Source organism: Sus scrofa, chromosome 5 (genome assembly GCF_000003025.6).
Source record: "Sus scrofa isolate TJ Tabasco breed Duroc chromosome 5, Sscrofa11.1, whole genome shotgun sequence".
Taxonomy (NCBI): domain Eukaryota; kingdom Metazoa; phylum Chordata; class Mammalia; order Artiodactyla; family Suidae; genus Sus; species Sus scrofa.
This window is the reverse complement of record NC_010447.5, coordinates 10,875,663-10,899,131: the sequence shown is the minus strand read 5'-3', so window position 1 is coordinate 10,899,131 and position 23,469 is coordinate 10,875,663. Positions and strand designations below refer to the sequence as shown.

At 55.1% G+C, this 23,469-nt stretch overlaps 1 protein-coding gene across 4 annotated transcripts in view; it reads left to right on the top strand.

Annotated features, from left to right (window-relative positions):
- Nucleotides 1-22,985, top strand: part of NCF4 (neutrophil cytosolic factor 4) — a 117,856-nt gene extending 94,871 nt beyond the window's left edge. The window contains exons 1-10 of one of the 4 annotated variants that reach the window (XM_001924811.4): nt 1,136-1,382; nt 6,193-6,277; nt 6,755-6,908; nt 9,695-9,765; nt 13,401-13,528; nt 14,792-14,849; nt 15,571-15,669; nt 18,421-18,551; nt 18,810-18,875; nt 20,314-22,985. In XM_001924811.4, the coding sequence (XP_001924846.2) occupies nt 1,345-1,382; nt 6,193-6,277; nt 6,755-6,908; nt 9,695-9,765; nt 13,401-13,528; nt 14,792-14,849; nt 15,571-15,669; nt 18,421-18,551; nt 18,810-18,875; nt 20,314-20,509 (1,026 nt within the window). In that variant the 5' untranslated portion in view covers nt 1,136-1,344 and the 3' untranslated portion in view covers nt 20,510-22,985. Of the gene's footprint in view, nt 1-1,135; nt 1,383-6,192; nt 6,278-6,754; nt 6,909-9,694; nt 9,766-13,400; nt 13,529-14,791; nt 14,850-15,570; nt 15,682-18,420; nt 18,552-18,809; nt 18,876-20,313 lie in introns of those variants that run through there. The other 3 variants (XM_013997542.2, XM_021091535.1, XM_013997543.2) reach the window with 3 other exon arrangements.

The window sequence follows — 23,469 nt, the reverse complement described above, 5'->3', positions numbered from 1 at the left end:
CAGTGGGTCAAGGATCTGGCATTGCCATGAGCTGTCGTGTAGGTGGCAGACGTGACTCGGATCCTGCATTGCTGTGGCTGTGGTGTAGGCTGGCAGCTGTAGCTCTGACTCAACCCCTAGTCTGGGAACTTCCACATGCCATGGGTGCGACCCTAGAAAGCAAAAAACAAAATGAAACAAAAAAGCCATGTAAATACCCAAAGAAATATGAAATGACAATAGTTCAAATGCTCTGAAGCAAAAGTACAGGGATCTGGGAAAGAGTATCTTGGGGAGGTGAGGTGGTTAGGGTGAGGTTTCGCAGAAGTCCTCCCTAAAGAGAGGCCTTCCCAGCAGAGCCCTAAAGGGCGCAGGGAAGAGCATACAGCAGAGGAACAGCATGCACGAAGGCCCAGAGGGAAGACGTCTTCGAGCGTTCTAGAAATGGACTAGCGGCCACTGTGGGAGGGAAATGGCCCAGGGGAGGGGGCTGGGGAAGCCAGTAGGGCCTTCAGAGTTTCAGAGGCAGACAGGGCAAGACGTCTGGACTTTCCTCTAAGTGCAGGGTGAAGCCATTACAGAGTTTAAGCAGGGAGGGTGTGGTCATGATGTGACGAGAAGCTCACTCCTCTTGGCAGCCGTGTAGGCAGGACTGGCTGTGCCAGGCCTGTGTAGGCCCGGAGATCTCAGGATGAGGAAAGTGTGGCCCAGAGCTCCAGGCGAAGGGGAAAAAGAAGCACAGACCAACCTTCACTCTCAATACGATACAGGTGCCTGTGAGCACAAACTGTATTGGGGGGACCTGAGAGGCTTCTTGGAGGAGGGTGGCATCTGAGCTGGGCCTGAGGGATGGCAGGCAAGGTGGAGGCCGGCCCTCCAGGCTTAGAGAAGAGTTTGGGCCAAGTTGGTTCAGTGAATGTGAAGGGTCTCCTCAGGACTGTAAGTCCCACAGTGGCTGAGTCAGCTCTGGACTTGATCTCTGATGGGGGGGGGGGTTGGGTCTCTGGGGTCCAGCTGAGGACTGGCACCAAGAACTGGCATCGAGGAAGTCCCTGATGGTCCCAAATCAGAGGGCTCCTGCACACACATGTCAGAGGGTGTGTGCACTTCCCCATTTGGGGCACAGCTGGGAGGACCAGGAGGTGGGGAAGAGGAAGTGTGGGCCACAGCCCGTCCCCGACAGCCTGGAGGAGGAGTCTCTTCTTAAGTTGAGAGGTTTGGGGTGGGCCCCCCGCCCCCAAAGGCGGCTCCGGGGACACCTGGGACCACGGCTGAGACGTGTGGTGGCTGGAGGGAAGTGAGAGGTGGCCTCGGCCTGGGCCGGGCTGGGCGAGACCCTCCACCACCCACTCCCCTGGACCACTGATGGCCATGGCCGTGGCCCAGCAGCTGCGGGCTGAGAGGTGAGTGCGGGGGCGGTGCACCTCCGGGGGCCTCCTCGCTGTTCCCAGCAAGCCTTGGGGTACCGAGGCTGGCTTTCCTGTGTCCTCTGGTCAATGTCAAAGTTGAGAGGCCAGAATTGACTCGAAACCCAAATACTCAGAAATGCAGTCTCTTAGAACCGGTTTAAGGAAACTCTGACTCATGGCTCACCTCCCTGAGGCACAGATGAAGACACCGAGGCTCAGAGAAGGGGAGTGACTTTCCCAGGGTCATGCAGGAATAGGTGGCAGAGTCTGGGCAGGAACTCAGGTGTCCTGGGGCCCAGGCTGAGCCTTGCTGCTCCACGCTGTTCCGTGATGGCTTTTCATCTTCTGTTCAGACAGAATCCCGGAATTAGGCTCATTCTCGCTCTTTATCCAGGGCTTGGCTTAAATGTCACCGCCTCCAAGAAGCCTTCCCTGATAGCGCCCCCTGAACCCTTGCCCCCTTTCCTTGTCCTGTATAGTCCTTACATTATTGGCAGAATAGTCTATACTCACGCCTTTTTTTTTTCTTTCTCGCTGGCGCCCAGATTAGAAGCATGTACTGTAGGATATTTGTCTCTTTTGCTCACTGCGGTATCCCCAGGATTTGAATAAGGTTGGTGCAAAGACTAAGGGCTCAGTAAATGCTGCTGAATGAATGAATGAATGAATGAATGGATCTTAGAGCTGGAAAATGTCCTTAGGTCTTTTCAGTCCAACCCGTCGTTGTACGGATAAGAAAACCGAGCCCCAAGGAGAAGAAAGTATTTTTATTCAGCATCACATGGAGTGAGTGGCACTGCTGGGGTTGGGCGCACAGTCTTGCCAGGGCCTAGCCTTGTGTCTCAGGAAGCATTTTTGGAATGTTTCCTCAGTGACCGGGACTGTGCTCTGAGCTGCGGGGGGACCTGAGGACATGGGGGCTGACCCCTGCCCTCCTGGACTGGAATAGCAGGTGACATGAAAAAAGTGTGTGTCACAGTGTGGAGGTGACTCAGATGGTCATTGGAGATGGGTCAGGTTGGTCTGGGCCAAAGTGAGCGGCAGAGGGCCCGTGGTGGAGTCTGGGGCCAGAAGCAGAACCTGGCATGGAATTCTCGAAGGTCAAATGTCAGAAGGAAGGCTTACGTGTGTGTGGAGGGAGGGGCAGCAGAGGCAAAGGCTGGGAAGGCAGAGCAAGAATGGCTTTTGAGGAGTTCCCATCGTGGCTCAGTGGACTAGTATCCATGAGGACATGGGTTTGATCCCTGGCCTCACTCAGTGGGTCAAGGATCTGGCGTTGCTTGTGGCGTTGGAGCAGGCTGACGGCTGCAGCTCTGATTCAACCCCTAGTCTGGGAACCTCCATATGCTGCAGGTGTAGCCCTAAAAAAAAAAAAAAGAATGGCTCTCAAGAGCCACAGAGGAGGGTGCTGCTAGGGGCTAGGGGGCTGGGGTGAGGTTGTCCCATCCACTTCCACCCAACTCGGTGGACGCTGGACCCCGCACACACACCTGAACCTTCAGGAAACAGCTGCTGCTTGAGGCTGGGAGCACTTCCTCTTTCTCAAGGCACGTGGGTCAGAGGCAGGAGGCCCAGAGCCGGCCCACCAGCCTGTGTGTCCCCTGGCTCAGCACCCCCGCCTCCCCGCAGGCAGCCAGGCTCTCCCCATGCGGCCCACAGCACGGCCCACCCACTTGCTGGACTGCAGACTGAGGGAGCAGCCTTAGGTTGGGCTCCTACATTGTGCCAGAACTGTTCTGGGCGCTGGGGATGCCGCAGGGAACGGGGGTCCCGCTCTCGTGGGAATCCCTTGTAACTTCCTCCTTCTTGCCTGGCTGGGGCCTTTGCACTGGCCTCTCTCCCTTGCCCCCTGTCCTGAGGCCAACTCTTAATTGCTTCACCCACGGACCACCTGGCACCCCTTCTTCTGGGAAGCCCTCCCTGACCAGCCTCGGTCTGAGGGAGCCTTGCCCCTCTGTATACACAGCAGCCCCGCTTCTCTCTCTGATAAACGTTGCCCCACGTTCGAAGCGTCCACTTGCCAAACCCTCTTGCCCAACGCACAGCCGATTCCATGAGGGACTGTCAAGCGGCCGGGCTCCTGCTGGCGCTCAAAACATCAGAGGCTTTTTCTTCACCACATCTGTGACCATGGAGATTATACAATTGCCGGACGCCTCCACTCGACCACGAGACCCAGGAAAGCGGAGGCCACGTCCTCATGTTCTTAGAATAGTGTCTGAGCTACAGTAGGTGCTGTAGCAGCTGTAGTAGGGTGTGGGGTGTGGGGTTCTTATGATGTAATTACTGTCATTATTATCATTGCCATTTCAGATGGGGAGACCGAGGCTGGGAGGGGCCGGGATATATCTGACCTCGTGCAGCAGGCTGTTGGGAGCTTCAAAGCAGGGCCCGTGCAGCCGTGTTCAGGACTAGAATTCTGGAGCCATATTCTGGCTTCTCGACTTCTTTGGGCAAGTTTGTTAACCTCTCTGAGCCTCCGTTTCCTTGTCTGGAAAAAAACATGACACTCTCGGAAGGGCACCTGGTGCTGGGGCGCTCAGGAAGTCGTTAGCTGAAGTTAGCTATTATTGCCCAGCCCTCCCGAGTCCCCGCTCAGGGCCATTTCTAGCTCTCCGGTTCCTTCCTGCCCCATCCCCAGCCAGCTGCAGGTGAAATCCCCCTAAAATGCACAGTCTTGGGGGAGAAAGTGGAGGAGGAAGCTTCCCCCAAGGGTGTAACCCCGGAACCGTGTGTGGAAAGTGAGTGGCGAGGTTGCCAGAAGCCACCGAGTTGCTCTGGGAGCAATGGGGCTTTCCTCTCCCTGCCCGCTGCCACCCTGAGTCACCTCTCAGCCAGCCCTCCAGAGTCCTGACGTGGCCCAAGAGCCCTGGCAGCCCAGATCACATGGGGACTGGCAGGGCCTGGGACTGGGGGTGTAGCCTTTGAAATCGATATTACGGCCGGCGCTGAGGTTCAGATGTGGCAGGCCCCGCCCCCACTCCCACCCTGTTTCCCAGTTGCTGCAACAGTAAAGTCATGTTTGCTTTCCTTGTTTCCTCATCCGGCCACAAGCGGCTGGATTCCGCAACCCCTAAGCTGCGCCTTCCCCATCTCCTTGGTAGTTTCCCTTCCCGCATGTGTCCCTCTCAGCCCCCTCCTCTGCTCATTCTGATTGCTCTTCTTTGGGGGGGGGTCCTTAACTACCAGTCACAGGGCATATGGTTGGTTCTTACCCTCCCACGAGCTGAGCAACCCCCCCAATCCTTGCTGAACTCCAGAGACACACTGCTTTTGCTGGACTTCAGCCTGGGTACCCAAGAGGCCCCTCAAATTAGCATCCCCAAATGGAGTCCCTCAGCTGGGCTCCCCTCCCACCCATCCTGGTCAGAATATGGGTAACATGTGGGTGTCAGTCTTGACACTGCCCTTTCTTTCACCTCTGCATCCAAACAGTCCCCAAACCCTACTGGCCGTAACTCTAGAGTGACTCACAGATCAGTAATGTGTCTGTCAGAAATGCATAAGGCCGCAGACAGAAGAGGAACTGAGAGTGGCTGAAACAGGCGTTTATGCTTTCACATAACAAGAAGTCCAGAGGTCGGCCACAGCTGTTTTGCGGCTCTCTGACTTCAAGACCAGCATCCCAGAGTCCTGTGAGCCTTCTCATGATATGCCTCCTGGATGCAATATGGCTGCTGCAGGTCCGAAGTCACACCTGCTTTCCAGGGAGGCAGAAGGGAAAGGGGGAGGAGACCATGATGGCCTTGTCCATCCCTCTGGATCAGGAGAGCAAGCACAGTCCCAGAGGGTCTTACGGCAGAGTTCCTCTTATGAACTGGTCACGTGGCTGCTCCTAGCTGCACGGAAGGCTGGGAAACAGCAATGGGATAATTATGTTTGGCTCAGACCAATAGTGATCTGTCACCACGGGGCTGGACCTTGTCACCCTGAAAAGAATTGGAGCTTGATTAGCAAGAAGCAGCAGCTCACACGAAAATGGAACAGTGTCTGCCAAGGGCGATGTCCCTTGTGTCTGTCCTCTCCTGTCCCCGCTGTCTGGCCCGGGTCCGCATCAGCTCTCGGCTGGACCACTTCAGGGCCTCCCAATGGGGCCCTGTCCCTTCAGTCTCTGCCCTCCTGTTCCTCTCCACTCAGCTGCCCGAGTTGGTCTCCTTAAGCCAAGATCCTGTTGTGTTTTCACTCTCTTCTGAACACTTATGTGGATCCCTATTGCCTGTAAAATTCCTGAGCTCGGCACTGGAGACCCTCCTCAGCCTGGCCTCAGCCACCTATTCAGTCTCTGATCACAACAGACTCCAGCCAACACTAGACCTGGGCCTCAGACCCTTGGCACATTCTGTTCCCTCTGCCCGGAAGGCCCTTCCTCCATCCTACCTAATGGACTCCTATTTAGTCCATCTAGATCTGGCCCAAAGGTCACCTCCTCTGTGAGGGTTTCCCCGACCAGGGCGTAATGAGCCCTTCTCCCTGGGAGGCGTGTGTCAACTTCCTTTACACCTGTGACCCAGGGCCTAGAACAGGCTCTGGTATGTTAGGGGTGCCGGATGCCCTGTTTCCGGATGAATAAAACAGTTGCAAAGCGATTTGCTGGACTCTAATACGGCTGTTGATATGTGGCCCTGTCTCCAAATGCCTTGGATCTCAAGGTCAGGTCTGTAGCGGGATCTGGCACAGGTGGGTGTTGAAGGGGAAGTTGCAGATACATTGGTTCACTCGGCACGGGGTCTCATATCCAGGGGCCACCAAACACAGCAGAGGTGATACCAGGATTTGATTTCTCTTCTCCTCCTGCCTCCCTCAGCGACTTCGCCCAGCTTCCTGACGACATTGCCGTCTCAGCCAACATCGCGGACATCGAGGAGAAGAGAGGCTTCACCAGCCACTTTGTAAGAGAGACCCGTCAGCCTTCGCCTCTGACCTCTGAACCTTTACCCTCTGATCTCTGAGCCTCCAACGCTCTCATCTCTTCACTTCTATCCCAGTGGTTCTCAACAGGGCCATTGTGCCCACCAGGAGACGCTTGGCAGTAAATATCTTGAGACACATGATTTTTACGACTTGGGGTGGGGCGTCTAGTGCATGGGGTCCAGGATTGTTGCTTCACGCAGCACAATGGCAGTCCCCACGACAGAGAATTACCTGGCCCCAAATGTAATACCGACATCGAGAAATTCTGCCCTGTCTCTAGGGCCTCTGGACCTGCCCGCTTCTCCGGCCCTGGCCTTCGAGGCCCCGCCCCTGGCATTCGAGGCCCCGCCCCTGGCCTGCGAGGCCCCGCCCCCTGGCCTTGGTCCCACCCCCTGGCCTGCGAGGCCCCGCCCCCTGGCCTGCGAGGCCCCACCCTAGGCCTCTGTCCTCCTTAGGTTTTCGTCATCGAGGTGAAGACGAAAGGGGGGTGCAAGTACCTCATTTACCGTCGCTACCGCCAGTTCTACGCCTTGCAGAGCAAACTGGAGGAGCGCTTCGGGCCGGAGAGCAAGACCAGCCCCTTCACCTGCGTCCTGCCCACGCTCCCAGGTACGCGGCCACCGGCTGCCCCAGGACAGAGCCCCGTCCATCCGCCTCTTCTCCCAGCTCTGCCTACTGCTTGGTGCTTCTGTTTCAGCGCAAACCATTCCGTTTAGTGAAAACCGTTCCTTTAGTCCATGCCCCTCCTCCTGCCAGTCACCGGCTGCCACCTCTAGCTCTCCCGCCTCATAGCCCTTGACCTCCTGTGCTGCCATGACCTTGTCGGCCACCCTGCTTCAGCCATCCACCACGGAGGCTAGGTTTGGAGCGCATCAGCCGGAGCCTCTCCTGCAGACGGAATCCCTGCGTTTCCCCGAGTGAAACACAGACTCATCTTCCAGCCGCCCCCCGCCCCCGCACCGCCCCGCCCCTCTCACTCACCAGTCCCCCCCCCCCCCGTGGCTCCCCCACTTCCCTGCTGAGATGCAGCAGGGGGCACACTCTGCTTTTGGACAGTCCCCTCACCCCTCGCCTCCTGGCCTCCTCCCCAGCTCAGTCCCATCGCGCCTTGGACAGGACCAAGCCTCGCGCTTCTCAAGGCCTTCCCAAGTGAGCCCAGCAGGAGAAAGCCCCACCAAAGCGGGGTGTGGGGCACATGGGGTGGACTTGGCTGTGCCCTCCACGCCCTGCAGGCTGCATGCAAAAGCTGTTCCCACGTCCTGACCTTCCTGTCTTCAAGCTCCAATCCCCACCTCCAGCTTGCTTTCCTCTCACCTCAGCAAATGCCCAGGGTTCCCTGCATCCAGCATCCAGCCCCACGGAGGATGCTGGCGGATGCTGTCTTCCAGGGCTCCCTGGATGCTGACTCCCAGGAGCTCTGAGGATGCCGTCTCCCAGGGGCTTGCTGGTCCCTTTGCCCTGCCCCGCCCCTGCCTCCTAGCGGCCAGGAAGAGGGGCCTCACCTGTTTACCTAACCTCTCCTCTCCTGGCCCTTTAGCCCGGCCACTCATCCCCTGTGTTCCCTGCAGACTCACCTTCTCCTTTATCTACTGACTCTCCATCAAGCTCCTCCACGGGCGGGCTCAGTTCTCTTCTTTCTCGAAACAAACATGTGTCTGCCTTTGAGAATAAGTCTTCACTCACTGTCTCACCTTCTTATCTCCCGTCCTCTATTCAGCCCACCTGCCTGGCTTCAGCTCTTCCCACTCCACTAAATTCCCCTCGGGATGGTGGCCCGTGACTGGTTAACTCTGATCCCTGGGCATGACTCAGGCTTCCCTCATCTTCCTTGACCCCCTTCTTCCTCTGGGATGCTCTCTCCAGACTTTCAAGGCACTAGTTATCTCTCATTTCCCTTCGCACCTCACCGCTGCTCCTCCAGCTCTTCCAGAATCTACCTCCCCAGCTGCTCCTTGGAAGGCGGCTTCTGCTATACCCTCACCCTCAGTTTTGTCTTCTCGTCCGGCCCCCTCCCCCCAGGCAATCTGATGCCGGCCTGTGACGTTAATTACCCTTTTTCTTGCTACTATTTCCCCAAAGTCTCTTTCGACCCTAGACCTCAGACACTACCCTCTGACCGCTGCCAGGCACCAGCCCAGTGTGTCTCAGGGGCAGCGGGCAGCGGGAGCCAGACCCATCTCACCTCACCTCCTGGGGGGCCCTCTGGGTGGGCGGTTCCCCTGGGGTTCCCCCCGCCCCCCGTTAGAGGACCTCTGTCTTTGGTCAACTGTCATCTCTTTCCCTTTCCACCAACACTCTGCCTTGCTTTTGAGGAGCAATTCACTCATCCACTCCACAAGAATGCATTGATCTGTGCCTCATTCTGCACTGCGGTTCTTAACTATGGTGGCATATTGGAAGTAACTTGAGGTTTAAAGAATCCTGGTGCCTGAATCTCACCCTCCATGATTCTGCTTTAATTGTTCTGGGGTGAGTCCTCCACGATGAGATTTTAAACGCTCCTTGGGTGACATGAACGTGCAGCCAGGGTCGAGGACCTCTGTTCCAGGTGATGAGACAACATCAAGATCCTGTTCTCTAAGAATCCTCTGTGTGTGTGTGTGTGTGTGTGTGTGTGTGTGTGTGTGTGTGTGTGTATAGGAGCAGGTAGTACATAAACAATTAAAACCAGAAAAGTAGCCGCTGGTGATAGTACACCAGGGAACGCATGGTGGATGGCGGGAAGATGGGAGAGGGGGGAGAATTCCTGGCCCGGGTGGGCAGCTCTGAGCCCAAAGACTCAAAGAATCTCAAATTAGATGTAAACTATTGCATTTGGAATGGATAAGCAATGAGATCCTACCGCAGAGCACAGGGAACTACATCTAATCACCCGAGATGGAAGATGATGGAGGAAGTGTGAGAAAAAGAATGTATATAAATATGTAACTGGGTCATTTTGCTGGACAGCAGAAATTGACAGAACATTGTAAATCCACTATAAAAAAAAAATCTCAAAGACCCACAGACTTAAAGACTCAAAGAATCTGGAGTTCCCGTAGTGGCGCAGTGGTTAACGAATCCGACTAGGAACCATGAGGTTGCGGGTTCCATCCCTGCCCTTGCTCAGTGGGTTAAAGATCCGGCGTTGCGGTGAGCTGTGGTGTAGGTCGCAGACGCGGCTCAGATCCCGCGTTGCTGTGGCTCTGGCGTAGGCTGGTGGCTATGGCTCCGATTAGGCCCTTAGCCTGGGAACCTCCATATGCCACGGGAGCGGCCCAAGAGATGGCAAAAAGACAAAAAATAAATAAATAAAAATAAATAAATAAATAATAATTAAAGAAAAAAAAAAAAAAAGACTCAAAGAATCTGGCCCTTGGGCCAGATTCCCAGGACAGCTCTTTGCATTTCCTCAGCCAAAGTCTACGTGGGTGTGAAACAGGAGATTGCCGAGATGCGGATACCCGCCCTCAACGCCTACATGAAGGTAACAGTGGGGCCAGACCATGTAGCCCCTGGCTGGGTACAGGATGTGGTGGGTGGGAAGGAGTCAAGTACCATCCCTGGCATGACTTTGGGAACTGGGGCTGGTTCTCCCGCTTCGATAGCCCCCATCTTCAATCTTAAAGGCCAAGCCTTTGGAGAAAAACAGGACCTGTTCTTAGGGTTCCAGAGGGTGGGGCAGGAGCAATGGAGAAGGTTCAAGGAGCCACACTTGGAATAGATAAATCTAATGGCTATGCCGAGTGTCCTGGTATAAAGGAGAAAGGTTCCAGTGCCTGCCCCGAGGTCCCCACTGTCCACTGGGAATACAGACGGGTGGATCGTGAAGCCACAAAAAGACCCAGCCTGTATAACGGGCATGGGAGACCAGGGCTCCGGCTTTCTCACATAGCACCTTTGCATGAACAGGGCCCAGGCTGGATTATAATTGTGTCCACTGGCCTTGGATGGATGTCCATGTGTATCCCCCAGCCTGTAAACTGTCTACATCTTTAGGAGATGAGGGCACAGAGGAAGGAGCGTCTTAAAGGCAGAGACCAGGCTGGTTAGGAAAGGCTTTCCACCAATTAGAACCGGGCAAGAAAGGTATAGTGTTCCTCGTGAGATAGTGAGCACCCTGTCACTAGAGGCATACAAATCATGGCTTGATGGGAACTGGGGAAGGAAGTCCTCTTCAGGGCCCAGAGGCATCCTCACAGACAGGGAGGCCTCCCCTTCCTCTTCAACTCTTACAAGAAAAGAGCACTAAACGAGGAATCTCCTTAGTCTTTGCTCTGACATGAGGTGAGTTAGGGCCATTTGTTCATCCTGTCTAGGTCTTGGTTTTCTCACCTATGAAATGGGGTGGTGCTCCTAATTCTCTGGTCTCGTGGGAGGGGAGTGATGCAGGGATCTACTGAGAAAAGGACAGGAAAGTGCTTGTAAACTATGAATCTGCTTCCAGAATGTGAGAAGGCATGATTCCTAGTGGAGTGAGGGGCTGGAGGAGTGCAGAGGAGCCAGGGGCGGGGAAGGATGTGGCCATCCTGCCCTCCTCAGTGGCTGCAGGAATCCTGAGCTCTGGGGAGAGTTGAGGCCGGGTGGGAAGGCCTCTGGGCTCCCGCGCTGGAGGTGTCTCCCCTCCAGGGGGCGCTGTGACAGCTGCTCCTTCCCGGTGGCTCCACTCTCCTTCAGTGGGGATGGAGAAAGAGGGAGGAGGGACCTTGGACTGGAGCTGGAGCTCTTCCTTCCACACCTGCGCTTAGCCATCAGCAGCCGGAAGGATCCCATTCTCTGCCTGTCAGTGCCTGAGTGGGCTCCTTGACGCCCAGAAGTCAATCAGTGCAGGAATCTCTGCTCTGGTAACCCCCACCCTGGGCTTGAAACATTCAGAGACGGGGAGCTCACTACCATTCTCTCCCGACCCAGGCTGCTCATCCACTGTTGGACAGCTATTAGAAAAGCTTGACTAGTCGGGATACTAGTCAGGTTCATTTCTGCTGAGCCACAATAGGAACTCCTCTCTGATCCTTGTTTTAAAATGAGGAAAATGGGAGTTTCCGTTGTGGCTCAGCGGCTAAGAATCTGACATAGTCTCCATGAGGATGCGGTTTCAATCCCCGGCCTCGATCAGTCGGTTAAAGATCCAGCGTTGCTGCAGATGTGGCTCAGACCCAGTGTTGCTGCTGCTGTGTCATAGACCAGCAGCTGCAACTCCAGCTCTGATTCGGTCACTAGCCTGGGAACTTCCACATGCTGCAGGTGTGGCCTTAAAAAGAAAAAGAATGGGAGTTCCCATCGTGGCGCAGTGGAAACGAGTCTCACTAGGAACCATGAGGTTGTGGGGTCCATCCCTGGTCTCGCTCAGTGGGTTGGGTATCCAGTGTTGCCGTGGGCTGTGGTGTGGGTCGCAGACATGGCTCGGATCTGGTGTTGCTGTGGCTGTGGCATAGGTCAGTGGCTACAGCTCTGATGGGACCCCTGGCCTGGGAACCTCCATATGCCATGGGTATAGCCCTAGACAGACGAAGGAAAAAAAAAAAAGGAATGAAAAATAAAATGAGAAAATTGAGGCACAGAGAGGTAGAGTCACGCACTCAGAGTCACAGAGCAGTTAGGTAGGTAGAATGGGCTGTGAATCCACATCTCTGTGGCTCTAGGATTGCGTTCTCACCCACTGTGCTGTGTCATAATAAAAGTAACAGCATCCATGATAACATCCAACTTGGATGGGGTCCCTGCTAGATGCCTGATGCGGTTTTTGAGGGTGGTACACGTGTTCGTTTATTTAATCCTCACACAATCTCACAAGGGAGATACTACCAGCCCCATTGTATTAATGAACCTGCAGAGGCCCGCTTGTCCAAGGTCACCCAGATGAGCAGCAGAGCTGGGATTCTATCCCGGGCACAGCCTGGCTCTGTCTGTGCCCTTAAACCCACCTCTGGACAGGCTCTCACCACCACCCATAGGACAGCCCTGTCTTTTCCAGCCTCTGCGCATCCAGTTTCCCCAGGATCGTGTGCCCAGCCCCTCCCCATCCTGCTGTCCCTGGGGGATTGGCTGAGGAGGTCTGGGTGCCTCTGGAGCTGCAGCACCCAACGCCAATCACAGTGCTCCTGGTGGACCTGGGCAGTGGGCAGCTTGGGGGGCTGACCCTGCTGGGTTTGGGGCACTCTACATCCTCACAGCCCCGGGGTCATTGCCTCGCGGTGAGTGTGTCCGGCCTCAGATCAAGAGTCCTGACCACCGCTTCTTAGGTCTGCCAGCCAGCCTGGGCACTTTCTAACTCTGAGCCTCAGGTTCCCCACCTGTGATAAAGCACCAGGAAGCCTTTTTTTTAGGCTGTAATACCACCGATTATTGTTAATGTGGTTTATTTGCAGGATCCCCTCCTTTGCTATGGCCTCATTTTGACCTGGGGGATGCGCTTTGGCGGCAGATCGCTCTAGATGCCCAGCTGTGTGACCCTAGACAGATCCCTTCACCTCCCTGACCCTAACTCCCAGGTTGCTGTGAGATAAATGAGGTCACGTGGTGTGGCACTCAGTGCAGCGCCTGGACAGTCTCCACCACGTCACGTCACCTGTCATCAGTGTCATTGTCGTGTCTGGAGGCCTTCGAGTCTTCTCCAAATGAACTGTTCTCAAGCAAGTTGGTCCCCTCTTAACCTTGAACCCAGGAGCAAATCTTATGACATGTTACCCTCAGCCTATTGAGATTTAAAAATATATGTCTTGTTTCTGGAATTCCCATTGTGGCTCAGTGGGTTAAGAACTCAACTAGTGTCCATAGGGATGTGGGTTCCATCCCTGGCCTCTCGCAGTGCGTTAAGGATCTGGCGTTGCCGTGAGCTGTGGTGTAGGTCGCAGGTGCAGCTCAGATCCCGCGTTGCTGTGGTTGTGGTGTCGGCCAGCAGCTGCAGCCCCAATTCGACCCCTAGCCTGGGAATTTCCATATGCCACGGGTGTGGCCCTAAAACAAAAAAGATAAAAATATATCTCGTTTCTGTTGTCAGGCAGGGGATGCATTAGTAGAGAAAGGGGGACCAGGGCGGGGGACGGGATGGAGCAGCTGGGCTGGGGTGTCGGGACCTTCCGCTGACCGTCCCCACGGGTCTGGCCTCTTGCCCAAATGCAGAACCTCCTCAGCCTGCCCATCTGTGTGCTGATGGATGAGGATGTCCGGATCTTCTTCTACCAGTCATCCTACGATGCGGAGCAGGTGCCCCAGGGGCTCCGCCGGCTCCGCCCGCGCACCCGGAAAGTGTAAGTGATCTGTCCCGCACTCCCACCGGCCAGAGCCCTGGGCCACTTGCTCCTGACCAGGTGCTGTGTCCCAGAGGCCCCTGCTGCAGAGGCACTTCTCCTTCCCAAAAGCAGGCAAGGAATAGAGGCGGGTCCTATCTCTGAGCACCCCAGGATGGTTTGGCTTGTTAGATGAGCTTGGAAAATCACGTGTAGAGCCTAGAGGGACAGAAAGTGGGTGTCTTTTGATCTGTGACAATGAGGACGGGGTTGGGCCATTGGCACCACAGCAGCCACAGGGGATGGCCCGGGGCCTCTGGGTGCCTGGAGAGAGTAGGGAGTGAGGAAGGAGTGGGGAGCCTTCCTGTCTGCCAACAGCCCCCCTTGCGTTGCCTGTGATGCCTTGTCCCTGGTTAGTTTGAGTTCCTTGGGGCCAGCGGTGGTTCCTGATGTTCCACCTGACCACCAGGGGACGCTGCTGTTCACTCCCTTGTTCCAAACAGCCCACTGCTCCCTCCAGCCCCTTCTAAGCAGGAAAAAAAAAAATCATCAAAAATCCAAGCCACTGAAACAAGTCTGGGTCTTACTGTGTAGCATAGGGCACTATATCTGCTCTCTTGGGATAGACCATGATGCAAGATGATACAAGAAAGGGAATGTATATATATGTATGGCCGGGCCACTTTGCTGTACAGCAGAAATTGCACAACACTGTAAATCAACTATACTTAAATAATAATAAAACCACCCCCTTTATATATAAGTTGGAACGCAAAGAAATAGGACTGGGCTTCCAAACGAGGCTGCTAAGAATTCCAGGACAGGGTGCCCGAGCCCTGCCCTCCCACCCATCGTCTCCCTCCTTCCTGCAGCCTGTATCTCTGAATGGCCTCTCCAGGCCTGGCCATCTCTCCTCTGCACCCAGGCAGGCGTGGCCCGAATTCCAGCTGTGCCCCACAGCAGCCCTGGGTCCTGGAGCAGAGCATGGCCCTTCTTGAAGTCCGTTTCCTCAGCTGAGAAATTAAGGGTTTGGTGTGGGGAGTGGTGTCGGCAAGCTCGGGCACGAAGCAACTGTCCGTCTGAGCCTCCGCTCCCTGGTTCCGTGGCGGGAGGATAAGTCCCTCCTCCAGGGGCAGGGCAGGGGCAGCGTGCTGGCCCAGAGGAGCGACCAGAGCTGCGTCTTTAATGCCTCTGTGCCCCCCTCCTTTCCTGCCCCCGCTGAGGGTCTCCTCTGGGCACAGAGCCAGGAGGGATGACATGACAAGCCCCTCTTCTCTCTCCTAGGAAGAGCGAGTCCCCACAAGGTGCCAGCCTTGACCGCATGGCAGCTCCACGAGCAGAGGTAGCCCCGCTGGGCCAGGCTCTCCCACCTCACCACTGGGCAGCAGCCTGGCTCCACCCTTCGGCCATGAGCATTTCCTGCTGGTGCCTGCCGTGTGCCTAGGATGGGCCTGGGTACCGGGGGCGGGGCTGGGGGTGGGGAGGAAGGGCCCTCAGCCTCAGCCTCAGATGCGTGAGGACCCCTGGCCCGCTGAGGTGGGGTGGGGGTGTGCAGTGAGCACCCAGGCAGAGGGACACCCACGGGTCTATGCAGCATTCACACAGCAAGGTCTCCTGGGTCATTCCGTCTGCCTCGGGGACTGAAGCTTTAGAGGTGACTCAGACCAGGCCCTGTCCTCAAGGGGTTCACAGCTCCCCGGGGAGGCACCTTTTGAAATGGGCATGTCCAAACCAGTGTGGTCAATGCCCTGGGGGTTATGGGGGCACGGGAGTCCCCCCCAGTGAGGCCTGGGGGAGGGGGAAGTTACCCAGTCCTAGGAATTTGGCTTCTTCCCTCTCATGCTCAGCCCACCAGGCCTGTAAGGAGCACCAGTTCTGGAGTCAGGGAGACCTGGGTTCTAAACCTGACTCCTTCACTAACAAGTAGCCTCAGACAAATCTCTCATCCTTCCTGAGCCTCGGTTTCCTCATCCGTTAATTGGATCACTGAAGTATGTACAGCCCTTTCATCGGAGCTCAGTGAGTATTTCCTTCCCGGCTCCTTACCCCACCCTTCTCCCCAGGCCCTGTTTGATTTCACTGGGAACAGCAAACTGGAGCTGAATTTCAAAGTCGGAGATGTGATCTTCCTTCTCAGTCGGATTAATAAAGACTGGTTGGAGGTAAGATTGGAGGTGAGGATGGAGGTGAGAATGGAAATGAGTTGGAGGGGAGTTGGAGGTCAGGGTGGAGGTGAGGATGGAAGTGAATTGGAGGTGAGGATGGAGATGAGTTGGAGATAAGGGTGGAGGTGAGGATGGAAGTGAGTTGGAGATAAGGGTGGAGGTGAGGATGGAAGTGAGTTGGAGGTGAGTTGGAGGTGAAGATGGAGATGAGGATGGAGGTGAATTGGAGATAAGGGTGGAGGTGAGGGTGGAGGTGAGGATGGAAGTGAGTTGGAGGTGAGTTGGAGGTGAGTTGGAGGTGAGGATGGAGGTGAGTGAGAGGTAAGGTTGGAGATAAGGATGAAGGTGAGTTGGAGGTGAGGATGGAGATGAGGATGGAGGTGAGTTGGAGATAAGGGTGGAGGTGAGGATGGAAGTGAGTTGGAGGTAAGGGTGGAGGTGAGGATGGAAGTGAGTTGGAGGTGAAGATGGAGGTGAGGTTGAAAGTAAGTTGGCGATGAGGTGGCTCCAAGTCTAGTGGGGGGATCAGAGAATGAGGAGGGGTCTGAGAAGGCCCCAGGGGAGAGATACTGTCCAAAGATAGTCCTGGAGATCTGGGCAGGTAGATGGGGGAAACCTGAGGTGTGACTGGAACAGAAGATTCTAGAGCTTACACTTGCCTTTGCTGCTGACCTCGACAAACATTGCTTTGGGCAAGTCGTTCAGCCTTCTGAGTCTAATCTCCCGGCGTGGAACAGGGTATCTCAGCCTGTTCACCGCTGACATTTGAGGCCAGGCAGTCCTCTGCTGGAGGGCTACCCGGCGCATTGCAAGATGTTTAGTGGCTTCCTTGGCATCCATCCACTCGATGCCAGTAGCACCCCTCCAGCTGCAACAATCCAGTATGCCCCCCAGACGTTAGGCCCAGGGGGCAGAGCGCCCGGCTGAGATGCGCCTCTGTAATCTGGGGTGCTGTTACTTATCACGCAGGCAGACATGAACTCGGGACTCTGGCGTCACATCCTAGCTCTGTTTTTAACGAGCTTTGCAACTCTGGGCCACTTGCTCAACCCCGTGGTTTCCTTTCCCGTAAATGGAGATGGCACTGGCCTGGCCAGTTTCTTCACAGGGTTCTGGGAAGGGTTAAAGGGGGTGCAGCTGTTCAGAGCCCAACCCAGGGACAGCCTGGCCCGAGCCAGGACCGCTGGGGGGCTTAAGTGAGACTCTGAAGCCAGGGCCTGTCTTGGCTGTGCTTTGTCCCTGCACGTGGCAAGCGAGGTCCATCCCGGGCCTCATCCCATGACTGGACATGGGGTGGGGGTGTCACCAGGTGGGAGGCCCTGGCCTGGTGCCAAGCTTTTGGATTAAGTCTTATTGTTATTAAAGATTCCCTTTTCTTGGAGTTCCCGTTGTGGCGCAGTGGTTAACGAATCCGACTAGGAACCATGAGGTTACGGGTTCGATCCCTGCCCTTGCTCAGTGGGTTAATGATCCGGCGTTGCCGTGAGCTGTGGTGTAGGTCGCAGATGCGGCTCCGATCCCGCATTGCTGTGGCTGTGGCTTAGGCCAGATGGATGCCTAGCCTGGGAACCTCCATATGCCGCGGGTGCGGCCCTAGAAAAGGCAAAAAGACACACACACACACACACACACACACAAATTCCCTTTTCTCAGGGCTTCTGGGGTAGGGGTGGGGAAGGAGGTTGAAGGGCAGGTCCTGAGGCAAGGCCAGTCCCCAGCGGTCCTGGGAACTTTGAGAGGATGGGAGGGTCCCTGGTGTCCAGGGGCTGGAGAGGAGTACAGGCTAACTATTGGTCTCACCCCTGGACATTTGTGATTTTACCCCAGTCCTGGAGATCTGTCTCAGCTACTCAACAGCTCCACAGTGGAGTGGTCTTGCTGGGTCATTGAGCAGAAACAGGAAATGTTTGTTGCCTTCTTGTTTTCTAGAAAGTTCTATGTGTCAGTATGCTGGCCATCTTCCGGCCTCAGACGGAGGGGAGGAGCCAGGATGCTATTTCAGCCTGTTTTGATGTCTGTAAAAGGGGACGGGAGCCATCTATCTTCCATGGGGTTGGGATGATTTGAGAGAACATGTGACACCGCACAGGCAGTGGCTGGGTCTGGGCTTCAGGAGAGAAGCTGCTCTAGAGGAGGTGGTATCCGGGGATGAGTGAACAGAGGGGCAGGGCCCCTTCCCGCCCCACCCCCATTCTATTTTCCTCCTAAACACTTACCACCCTCTGACTCACCGTGAAGTTCACCCCTTCATCTGTGTGTCATAGTGGAAGCTCCAGGAGCGGGGAAAGGACTTTGATCCCTTCCCACCGGGTAGCTGGTGCTCAAGAAGTCTTTGAATAAATGACTGAGAGAGTGAATAAATGAATGAGGTGAAAGCAGTGTTCCAGATTCCAGGTCTTGATCTATTTCCAAACGGATGTCTTGGGGACGTTCCCATGTGGCCGCAGCGGGTTAAGGATCTGGAGGTGCCACACCTGCGGCCCAAAGGCCGCAACTGCGGTGCAGGTTCAGTCGGTGGCCTGGGGAACGTCGCCCTGGGCGCGGCCAAACAAACAAACAAAAAACAAACAAAAACCGGACATCCTGGGGTGAAGAGCTGGGTGACCACGCCCACTTCTCCTCCTCCCTCTGCAGAAGGGGACCCCGACCTCGTCTGATTTTCTCGGGGTTCTGAAGGGGCGGGGCCCCCAGGGATGGCCCTGCTGCTTCCCCTGGAGCCCACAGGGCAGTGTCGTGTTTCCCCCTCAGGGCACTCTCCGCGGAACCACGGGCATCTTCCCAGCGTCCTTTGTGAAGATCCTCAAGGACTTCCCGGAAGAGGAGGACCCCACCAACTGGCTGCGCTGCTGCTTCTATGAGGACTCCGTCAGCACCACCAAGTGTGTGGCCGCGGGGAGGGTGGGACCTGCCCCCCCCGCCCCACCTCCACATCATGGTCCAGGTTCCAAGACCCAACCAGAGGGCATGATCCCCCCACCCCCCCAAACACACACTGAAAAGCCTGCAGTGGCTCCCGCTGCCCTCCTGATAAACCACCATGTTGTCACAAGGTGTCAAGGGCCCAGGGGGGCCCCCCTGCCAGTCTCATCCCCATGTCTCCCCTCTGGCCTCCTCACCCCACCCTGTTGTCCCCTTAGGGACATCGCGGTGGAGGAAGACCTCACCAGCACCCCACTCTACAAGGACTTGCTGGAGCTTGTGAGGTGAGGGGCTGGGGTGGGAGGGCAGAGGGCATCAGGCCCCCTGGAGAAAAAGGCAGAGGGAGAAAGAGCGCATTCGGGGGCCATGGGTTTTGCATCTCTTTTGCCTTCCTGTTTTGCCCACAGCCCCGCCCTGCGGAGTGGGTATCAGGTCGCCCATGTGAGATGCATGAGGAGCTGGAAAGAGGAAAAGGGGGTTTACAGATTGTACGCCCAGATTTGCAGCTAGAGCTGAAGTCTCTCTAGGTCAAAACCTTGGACTTGGACCCTCCACCATCAGGGAACCACCCCCTGCAAGGTCCAGTTTAGTTATGAATAGTTGTTTACAGAATGGAAATAGCCATTGGTACCTTCCTATGACCGTAAAAGTAAGATCTATTCGTTATTTAAAAAAAAAAAGTCAGAGATCACAGAAAGCTATGAAGAAGTGAAATCAGGCATTCCCGTTGTGGCTCAGCAGGTTAAGAACCCACCTAGTATCCATGAGGATGCGGGTTTGATCCCTGGCCTTCTCAGTGGGTTAAGGATCCAGCGTTGCTGCAAGCGGCAGCGTAGGGTCGTAGATGCGGCTGGGATCCTGCGTTGCTGTGGCTGTGGTGTGGGTCGGCACCTGCAGCTCTGATTCAACCCCTAGCCTGGGAACTTCCATATGCTGTGGGCGCGGCCTTAAAAAGGAAAAAAGAAAAAGAATTTCACTCCTCTCATTCTCTATGGTTCACACAGATTGCTTTAGCGCACACCCCACCCCCACTCCCCCATAAATGTTATTTAATTGGCTCCACGGCATCGTTCTGTGGATGCACCGTCACTAATGCACCCACATCCCCTTTTTCTGACCATTTAAGGGTACCTTCCCCTTTTTTTACGACCACGAATAGTGCTGCGAGCCACTTATTTCGTGACTTGTCTGATGGTTTCCTTAGGCTGACTTTCTAGAAGTGGGATTTGGGGAGCGAGGTGTTTGCAAGTCCGATAGGCTTCTGATCCATTTTGTCAAAGGACCTATGGAAACGTCGGATGGCTTTTTACTGTCACCAGCCAGGTGTAGGAGGAGTGTCTATCTCACGGAGTCTGCCCTTAAAGAGGTCTCCTCTGTAGCCACACACAGGGCGTTCACGGGGGCTTTATCCCGCTCGCCTCTTTGCCCTGCAAGACCCAGTTCTCTTCCCCACGTCTGTTCTTACATCTTCGGCGTATTTATACGCAAGACGTTCCAGGCTGGGAGGCTAATTTATTGCGAAAGTCCTGTTCTCCCTTGTAGGTCTCTGTTTCCCCATCTGAGTGGGAGGTGGGACCACTCGGAGGATACGGCCGGTGTCCAGCGCTGACCTCTTCCGGTTCTTAGATCCCAGCCCTAAAACCCCCTCCATCCCCTCTCTCTGCCCCCACGCTTAGGCCTGGGGCCGCAGGACGGTTCACGAGCCCTGATCTCTCCCCTTAGGCGGGAGTTCCAGAGGGAGGACCTTGCCCTCAACTACAGGGACGCCGAGGGGGATCTGGTTCGGCTGCTCTCGGACGAGGACGTGCAGCTCATGGTGAGACAGGCCCAAGGCCTCCCCTCCCAGAAGCGCCTCTTCCCCTGGAAGCTGCATATCACCCAGAAGGACAACTACAAGGTCTACAACACGGTTCCCTGAGCTGCTGGTGTCCCTGGGGCCGTGAGGGGACGCCCAGCAAGGAGCCCTCCGAGGGAATGGGGACCAAGAAAGGCCGGGAGCACAGGGCAGGCTTCCTGGTTCTGTATCCATCGGACCTGCTGGGCGTGGCTCGTGCGGTCTCGACATCTGGTCTCTGAATTAAATAAACCATTTCATCTCCAAGGGCCAGACGGGGGAAGATGGTATCTTTTGAGAAAAGAGAGGAGAGGAAGTAAAATACCACTCATGAGCATCAGTGAGGGGTCATTTACATACGGGCGGGTCCTGGCGTTGCTGGGCCTCTAATGCAGCCCCCTAGTCCCCTTGCCTTGTCCTCATGTGTGGAGAAACCCAGGGACACTCGTGTTCCTGATGGCCACTCCTTCTGGCGCCCTTTCCTGGGACTGACCACCTGCCGCACGGAAGTCATCTTCCTTAGGGTGCTCTCGGGGTCAGGCCAAGGCCAAGGCCAAGGCCAAACCCTCTGTCTTGGATGCAGCCAAGAAGATGGGGGACCCCTCTCCCCTCAGCTCTCAGGCTTTTGCCACCCTCCCCCAAAAAGGGCAGGCTGCCCAGCACCCTACACCCCTACACCCCACCCTGGGCTGTGGGGGTGCTGCTCCGGGCCCTCACAGCCCCCACATCAGTGTGCAGGGCCACCAAGACAAAGTACCCCACAGCAGGCACTCAGTGTCTCACAGGTCGAGAGCCTGGAAGACCGAACTCCAGGTGTCAGCAGGGTCTTGCTTCCATGAAGCCTGTTGGAAAACCTTCTTTGCCTCTTGCTAGCTGCTGGTCTTTTTCTGGCATTCCTTGGCTTGTAGAGGCTTCACTCCACTCCTCCAATTATATGTAGTATGTTTTGCTTTTTAGGGCCTCACCCTCGGCATATGGAGGTTCCCAGGCTAGGGGTCTAATCGAAGCTACAGCTGCCGGCCTACACCACAGCCACAGCAACCCTGGATCCGAGCCGCGTCTGTGACCGACACTACAGCTCACCGCAATGCCAGATCCCCGACCCAATGAGCGAGGCTAGGGATCGAATCTGTATCCTCATGGATACTCGTCAGATTCATTTCCGCCGAGTCATGATGGAAACTCCCAAGAGAAGGTCTTAAAAGCTGTCAGAGAAAGTGGAGGTCACTGCAAAATAACAAAAAGTCAGAATGAGAAGCAGACTTTTCAACTATACCAATGGAAGCTGAAGCCAATATAATTACAGCTGCAGATTTTTGCGAGAAAACCTCTCTCGGTCTGGAATTTATCGGCTTCATAGAACTATCTGTCGATAATGAAGGCAAAATGAATCAAGCATGGATACAGGAATTCCCGTCATTGCACCACAGAAACAAATTCAACCAGGAACCACGAGGTTTCGGATTCGGTCCCCTGGCTTCCATCAGTGGGTTAAGGATCCAGCGTTGCCGTGAGCTGTGGTGTGGGTTGCAGACGTGGCTCGGGTCTGGCGTTGCTGTGGCTGTGGTGTAGGCCGGCGGCTATAGCTCTGATTAGACCTCTAGCCTGGGACCCTCCATATGCTGTGAGTGTGGCTCTAAAAAGCCAAAAAAAAAGTATGGATACAAACCAAATCTGTTAACAAGATCCCTGAACTAAAAGTATCTCTAAAGTATATGCTTCGAGAAGAAGGAAAACGGCCCTTGAGGAATAGAGTCTGAGATTCAAAAATAAATGATCCACAAAAACAAAGGTGAGCATATTTTTGGACTTGGGTTGACTTAGCTAAGCTGGTACTTTATTTCCGAGAATTTCCATCCCTGCCTAGATCCAGGATGGCGTGGGCCACAAGACACATTTTGCCAGAGACATTTAGAAAGCCATTGTGAAGCGGCAGGCAACCTCTTTTCAGTTCAGATAAGAAGTGGTGTCCCTTATCGGGCAAACAGGACGGGAGGGGTAACCCGGGAAATATTTTCTGCCTGATGAGCAACCACTTTGTGCCAGTGGTGCGCAGGCATCCTGGACGAGGAAAAAACACTCCTGCGATGTTATCATCTTTCCTGGAGAATCGCTCACGCACAACCCCTTCCTGAACGTCGACTGGAAAGCAGTGTTGCAGCGTTTATTGCTCCCTCGTGGGATTTGTGCATTACAGCCCGTGTACAAAGAATTTTCGAGCAAGGATACACACATTGTTTTTCCAGGCGGTGTGTCTGCTACAATCGCAGAGCCTAAGACTCCATCACTTCTGAAAGAGTTCAGTCTTCAAAGTGCCGTTTCCGTGACTGCCAACATTTAGATGGATGCTGATAAATGACTGCTGGCAAATGCTGATGCAGACTCGGTCTGCGGTGACGCCAGCTCTCCCCACTGACCCACAGACAGCCATGAGCTTTAGACAGTTAGGACATAGGCTTCCATGTTTTGTTCCTGTTTTGTTTGGAGTCCCGCAGACTTCATCTAAAATGCAGAGAAGAGTTAAGGGCTTGGAATAGTAAATAAAGTCCTGAAGGAGTTCCCGCTGTGGCGCATTGGAAATAAATCCGACTAGGAACCATGAGGTTGCAGGTTCGATCCCTGGCTTCCATCAGTGGGTTAAGGATCCCGCGTTGCCGTGAGTCGTGGTATAGGTCGCAGGTGTGGCTCGGATCCGGCGTGGCTGTGGCTGTGGCGTAGGCCGGCAGCTGTAGCTCCGATTAGACCCCTAGCCTGGGAACCTCCATATGCTGCGGGTGCAGCCCTAAAAAGACAAAAGACAACAACAACAAAATGTCATTAAAAAATAATAACAAATAAATAAATAAAGTCCTGAAGATACTAAAGCGATGAGGCATTGGAATGAATATCATTCCAATAATTTAGCAGGAATTATTGTCCTGCCATGTCTTGTAATGGAAGAGAAAAAGGTGTGATACTGGCATAGGGATTGACAATCTAGCCATAGAGCCGAACGGAGAGCCCGGGAAGAACATGGGTACGTGGTATTTAATATGTGATAGAAG